This window comes from Macaca nemestrina, chromosome 7 (assembly GCF_043159975.1).
Source record: "Macaca nemestrina isolate mMacNem1 chromosome 7, mMacNem.hap1, whole genome shotgun sequence".
Lineage (NCBI taxonomy): Eukaryota > Metazoa > Chordata > Mammalia > Primates > Cercopithecidae > Macaca > Macaca nemestrina.
This window is the reverse complement of record NC_092131.1, coordinates 1354830-1362153: the sequence shown is the minus strand read 5'-3', so window position 1 is coordinate 1362153 and position 7324 is coordinate 1354830. Positions and strand designations below refer to the sequence as shown.

At 37.1% G+C, this 7324-nt stretch overlaps 1 gene segment (V, D, J or C); it reads right to left on the bottom strand.

Moving 5' to 3' along the window:
* Positions 1-2263: 2263 nt before the first annotated feature.
* On the bottom strand, positions 2264-3559 carry LOC139364040 (immunoglobulin heavy variable 2-70D-like). The segment is given in 2 exon segments: positions 2264-3093; positions 3180-3559. Coding segments are annotated over 2 exon segments (456 nt in total).
* Positions 3560-7324: the final 3765 nt, after the last annotated feature.

Genomic DNA, 7324 nt, shown 5'->3' with positions numbered 1-7324 from the left:
AACATATTATTTTAATCCTTTGTACCACATACTCAGGAGTGAGATTTCTAGGTCACAGATTAAGGACATGTTTAATTTGATAAGAAACTGTGAATGGTTTTCCCAGAACCTGTTTCATTTTGTACAAGCAATATTTTAGTCTCTAGGGTCCTGGCATGCTCACTGACACTGGTACTGCCAACATTTCTTCTTTATTTTTTGTCATTCTAAAGCCTAGAGTTGTGTCTCCTTTTGATCTTTATTTGCATTTATCTAATAGAAAATCACGTTCATATGCTGATGTGTCATCTATACATCTTCTTTGATAAAAGGTTTGCACAAACCTTTGCCTATTTTTAAACAGATTGCTTCTTTTTACTGTTGAGTTTTGCAGGTTCTTATTATAATTACATTGGTGGATACATGATTTGCAAATATTTTCTCCTCTGAAGCTTGTCCTTCATTTTCTTGATAGTCACTTGAGTAGACAATGTTTTAAAATTCGATGAAGTTCAACTAATATTATTTTCATTTATTGATCATAAATTTTAATTTTCAGGATTATTGATCAACTGTTAATAATTTCATATTTTAATTGTATTTGTTTTTATTTTATATGTATAAATTTATGGGGAGTGACTGCAATTTTGTTACATATATATTGCATCATAGTCTTGGCTTTAATGTATTCATGATCCAAATAATGTACATCGTACCCCTTAAGTAATTTCCCACCATTCTCCCACCTTTTGCTCTCCTCTCTTTCTGAGACTTCAACGTGCATCATTGCTTTCTGTGTCCCTGTGCAGATATTACTTAGCTCCCATTTGTAAGTGAGAACATGTAGTATGTACTCTTCTGTTTCTCAGTTATTACACTTAAAATAATGACCTCGAGTTCCATCCATGTAGCTGCAAAACACATGATTTTATTCCTTAATATGGCTGGATAGTATTTAATTGTATATATGTGACATTTTCTTTATAAAATTATCTTTTGTTAGACACAGGATAATTCCTTAGATTGATGTCTGTGCTATTGTGAATAGTTCTGCAGGAAAACAAAAGTCTGATTATCATTCTGATATAATGATTTATTTTTCCTTTGGGTAGTTATGCAGTGGTGGGGTTACTGAATCAAAGGCAGTCCTACTTTTATTTCTTTGAAAAATCTCCATACTGTTTTCCACAGAGGCTGTGCTCATCTACATCCTCACCAACAGTGACTGACAGTTCCCTTTGCCTTCAATCCTCACCAATGTCTCTTATTTTTGCCTCTTTAATAAAAGCCAGTCTGACTGGAGTAAGATATCTCTTTGCTGTTTCAATTGCATCTCCCTGATAATTAGTGGTGTTTAGTATTGTTTACATATCTATGGTCCAGTTTTATGTGTTGTTTAAAACAATTCCTACTCGTGTCCTTTGTAATGAGGTTGTTTTTCGTAGCTGTTGTTGTGGTGAAGTTGTTTCAGTTCCATGTAAATTCTGCCTATCAGTCCCCTGCCAGATGCAATGTGCGCAAATATTTTTTATCATTCTGTAATTTGTCTGTTCACTAGGTTTCTGTGTGGAAGCTCTTTAGTTTAAGTTCCATTTGTCTATTTTTTTTAAAGTTATTGCTTGTGCTTTTGAGGTTTTAAATTATTTAGTAAGCCCAATGTCCAGAGGAGTTCTCCTGGGGTTTCCTTCAAGTACGTTTGTAGTCTGAGGTCCTATAATCAAGCCTTCAGTCCATTTTCTGTTGGTTATGTATATGTTGAGATGTTGGGGTCCAGTTTCATTCTTCTGCATATGGCAGTCCAATTGTCCCAGCAACATGGCATGAAGAGCGTGTCCTCCTCCCCGTGCATATTTTTGTTACCTTTGCCAAAGATCACTTGGCCATAGATTGTGTGGCTCAATTCTGGGTTTTGCACAACGTGCCTGAGAGCCTTGATTCTCCCGGGATATCAGCACTGACCTGCTCATTGCTGAAACTCTCTTAGTTTAGTAGCTTTTGAGTATAGTCATTTGTTGCCATGGGATGATTTTCCTAAAATTGTGGACAGTTGTGTTTCATGTTCAAACATGAGCTAGGATTTTCATAAGAAAGATATTGTTGGATTTCCCATTTCTTTTCCACGTTGTTCCTCAGACTCACTGAGGTGGGTTTCTGAAGTCGAGTTGAGGCACTTCCCTTTCTAAGAGTTGGATTTTTACTTACATGGGCTCCTTGTGTGGAAATAAGCCTCCTGTGTCACACCTACCCTGTGACATTTTTAGAAATTTATTTGTGCACTGACACTGTGAGACACTCCATGATGAGGACATATTCCATCTATTTTATTGTTTTATAAAATTACTTTATGATTGCAACTTTCTCTCTACAAGCTATTATCTGGATTTTCACAATTCCTCCTGCTCTCTTATCCCTACATTTTTCTCCAATGTCATTTCCCGCAGTTTAATAAAGGCATATGTTCTGCTGATTTGTATTCTGCCCTTTGGGCTGGTATGAGCCCAAGAATCTGGTGGCCACGTAACAGTGATACATCTGGCCCAAGTAACAGAGATATTTTATGCTGAATCTTTGTCAAACAGGATACAGCTGCTGCTTGCATGAACCATTAACAGGGGACATGCGTTATTAGTAAAGAAGAAGGAGGAAGACAGGGCTCTGAGTCTAGTGGTGATGGGAAACCCAGGCCCTAGCAGGAAATGGTATCTCAGCCACACTTTCCTGTTCTGCATTGGTGGGGAGGGAGCACCAATAAGAAGCAGCCTGGGTTCTTGTACAGGAGGCGCCCTGAGCTGTGTCTCTGTGGTCTCCGTGCACAGTAATATGTGGCTGTGTCCACAGGGTCCATGTTGGTCATTGTAAGGACAACCTGGTTCTTGGAGGTGTCCTTGGAGATGGTGAGCCTGCTCTTCAGCGATGGGCTGTAGTATTTATCATCATCCCAATCAATGCGTGCAAGCCACTCCAGGGCCTTTCCTGGGGGCTGACGGATCCAGCTCACACGCATTCCAGAAGTGCTGAGTGAGAACCCAGAGAAGGTGCAGGTCAGCGTGAGGGTCTGTGTGGGTTTCACTAGCGCAGGACCAGACTCCTTCAAGGTCACCTGGGAGAAGACCCCTGTGGAGAAAGCAGAAGAAGATGAAGCCCACAAAGGAGAGAACAGATGTTTTATCCCTGAGTGAGTCCCTGATCACAGCACTCACATGAAGGGACGGTCAGCAGCAGGAGCGTGGAGCAAAGCGTGTCCATGGTGGGGCACAGGAGTCACTGAGCCAGGCCCTGTGCTCTGCTTTTCAACCCAGAGGAGGGTGGAGCTGGTGGAGATTTGCATTGCCCTCATCTCTGCCCTACTCTATGGGATGGAGTCAGGTTTCAGGACTCAGTAGGGTAGTGCATCTGTGGTGAGGAGCAGTGATAGTAACACGATCAGTGTAATTCAGATGGCATTAATCTAAGGCTGGACAAGTAGTTTTGAGGAGATGCCTTGGCAGAAGTCATGATTGGGAGGTTGTGTTGGCCTTTGTGCAAGAATTATTTTATGATAGTTCTTGTTATCAGGGATATGTGTGTGAGAATTCTCCCTACACTTCCCTGACTCCGTTTGTCAGGATTTTAACACATGCAACTCCATTTTGATTCTTACAAATTTCACAATCTTGTCCTAAAAGCACTGGTGAAGAAGGACAGTTTATGTAGTAACCAATTAATTCTACATCCACCTCCCATTTTAACCAGCCAAGCTTATTTCTTTCACTACAAATGGCTACTGCATTTCCAGGGAAGCCGAAAGTACCTTCAGCCTCTTCCACATGGCTGCAGTAGCCACAGCCTGAGCCCAAACTGATTACAGGGAAGGGGCTTCAGCCCTGGAGTTGAGATCATGGTGACCACGTTTACCTTTTCCAGGGAGCAGGAAAATCCAAAGAATAGTGAGAATGACAACTAAAAAGAAAGAAAATCAATTAGAATCAAAAGAAGCACCAGATCAGTGTTGATATTAATTTGCATACTTTAGCGTCAGGAGAAGGGTCAGACATAAAAACTGTAAGGGTCCCCATATTCTATATGACTCTGACCATAGTCCACCATCTTTAGGCTGGTATCACCATCCCTAAAGACTATTCTAGTCAGGGAGACCCAGTAAGTTCTCTGCTGTGAGTGTGATTGGAGAAGATTCAACAGGTCCCACTGAGCTTCTACACGTCTCCAATTCTGGCGACCATGGTTCAGTGCTTTTCATCTCTGTGTCAGTTTGCATTTTGTCCATGGGAGAATATGTCCTCATAACACAATATTTAAAAAAAATTTAGAGATGGCATTGGTAGGTAGGCACAGAATTCTGAAATTAGAGAAGTTCCCTGGAGAAACTCTCAGATGGAGAAAGTTTTTTTTTCCATCCTTGCAGGAAAGCAGTCCTAAACTTTCTGTGCACCTCCCTCTGGGATTGATTCTGATCAGTGAGTCCTGAGCGCCCCCTGCAGCTAATTTGCCCATGTGTCCCTGGAGGTTTGTGTCTGTGCTCACACTGGCCTTTCCTCATGCACTTCTGTTGCACAGTAATATAGTGACGTGTCCTTGGTTTGCAGATTGCCCATTTGCAGATACAGCATCTTCTTGACATTGTGGAGATGACAAATCAAAGAAAAATAAATATTTTGTAGGACAAATAAATCCTGAGAAAATCTATTCCCAGCACAATAATCTTTCCATAGACATTTTAGCAGACTTTCTAGGTGACTAGCCATATTATATATATCCATTACCTGAATCTATCCAAAAAAATAAAGATTGTCAACAATGGAAAAATGAGGTTTAAATTTTGTTTTTGCATTTGTATTTCTTTTATTATATAAATGTGTAAAGCAATTATAAAATTCCAATACTCCATTTTTATAGCATATATTACTACAAATTGAGAAAATTTAAAAGGGATAGAAAAGAGAAAATAGACAAATACAGTTATAATATCTCTGTTCTATATGTAAAGGGGTATTACATTTTTGAATTAGAATTCAATCGTAGAAATGTTTTATTGTTACCCTTATGATAACCTATAAAATATTAGTCATGTAATAATAATGTCAATAGAAACAAAATTAAAACAAGAATAATTGGATAAAAGAGTAATATTATTAAGAAATAATTCCTCATAGTCAACTAAAAAATTAGGACCCAGCAATTCTCTCTCTCCAAGAAAACTTCTTTAGATATTCACGAATAGAAAAAATAAGGATAGAAAAATATATACCATGAAAATATGAACCAAAGAAAACTTGAATAGCTATATGAATTTCAGACCAAATAATCATAAAATGAATACCTTTGTGACTCAAGTGAAATATTACATAGAATAATAGGATCAACTTTCCAAAATACATTTAAAATGGATTTGGAACAGAAAATAGACTAACATATATAGAAGATGGAGAAATCAGCACTCATTGTGATCGACAAAACAAGCAATGATTAAATAAGTAAAGATAGAAGTGTCCCAAATGGCACTTTCAACCTACTTGATACATTTGTATCTATAAAATATTCACCTGGAAAACTTCAGAAATACAAACTGTGATTTACCAGAAGAGAATAAAGGAACATGACAACTGAATTCAAAGTGATGAACTTGATGGAGTCTGGGAACAAACAAATATACAAAAGCAACAGCAAAGAGAGATTCCGTCTCAAAAAAAAGAAAAAAGAAAAAGAAAAGAAAAAGAAGATATCCACTAAAAGGGACAAACTATGAAATATTTAAAATAGTTCATTTTGAGATATATATGAGTGGCCAAGGCCCATGACACCACTCCAGGAGTTCCTGAGAATATGTGTCCAAAATGGTTTGGTTACAGCTTGATTTTATATATTTTAGTGGGTCAGAAGTTACAGGTAGATGTTAATCAACACATGTGAGCTATACCATTTATGCAGTCCAGAAAGGCAGGAAAAGATGATGCCTGGGCTTTCAGGACATAGGTGAATTTAAAGATTTTCTGATTGGCAATTGGTTGAAATGTAAGGTAATACACTCCTCACAAATGAGTGTCTAGATTAAGACAAGGGTTTGTGGAGATTATAGTTCTTATTATGTAGATGAAGCCTCCAGGTAGCAGACTTCATAGAGAATAGATCATTAGGTCTTCCTGTTTGTCATGTGATGTTATGCTAGAATCAGGTTGTAATTTGGTGTCTTTTTTCTATAAAGAGTGTTTATAGCAAAAATGTAGTTTTGTTAGTCTTAAGATCTTTGTTTCAGTGCTAATGCTGGCCACTGGTGCCTTAATTCCAATGAGAGGAGAATTAATGAGTCATGTCTGACCACTCACTTTCCCATCATTGCTGGAACAAGTTTTAGAATTTACTTTGAAATCCCCTTGGCTGAAGGTTGGGTTCATTCAGTTGCTTGAGGAAGCTTAGAATTTTGTTTTTAGTTTACAAAAGAAATTATTGAAAAAATAAAATAAGGTCTGGCATGGAATAATTTTCAACTTATCAATGTAAATATGTTAACACCATGTCTTATGATGATGGAGGATATTGATCTTAGGAGATACTTGGAGGTGGGAACACACTGTATCAACTTTATAATTATTTTGTTTGTCTATTATTACTCTGAATCAAAGGTATATTAATGTAAAAAGACAATCATAAGAATACATGTCACAACTGAAAAAATAAGTTTCTGGAAATTCTATAATTTCAATTATAATTATGAACATATATTCTAGAAGAAAATATTGAAATTACCATAAAAAATGACCAATGTTTATTTGTATCAAAAAACATGTGAATTACCTAATGCTATCAAGCAAAAAGAGTGCTATTTATATAGTTATTTTATTTTCTATAATATGATAAATAAAAAGTGTTATTATTATAGGTATTTTATAGACCAATAGTGAGCATACTTATGTTAATTTTTTCTTAACTTCGTGCCAATATCTTATTAATTTCATATAGATATTTGTTACTGTGTGTGTCATTTCCAAAATATTAAGCTACTATTTTTCATATTAATACAACTCCTCTGTAGGCCCTAGGTATTGCAAATGCTTTCTATAACTCTTCTCCTTTTGTGTTTTCTACTGTCTCTTCACATGAAACTCTTTAATTTGCATAACTATATAGATGAATAAAGTATTTTATAAGTTTATAATCCCACATACACATACACACATATGCTCAGTACTGAAACATACATGTGAAAATACAAAAATGGGTTGGGTGCGGTGGCTCACGCCTGTAATCCCAGCACCTTGGGAGGCCGAGGTGGGTGGATCACCTGAGGTTAGGAATTTGAGACGAGCCTGGCCAACATGGTGAAACCCCATCTCTACTAAAGATACAAAAA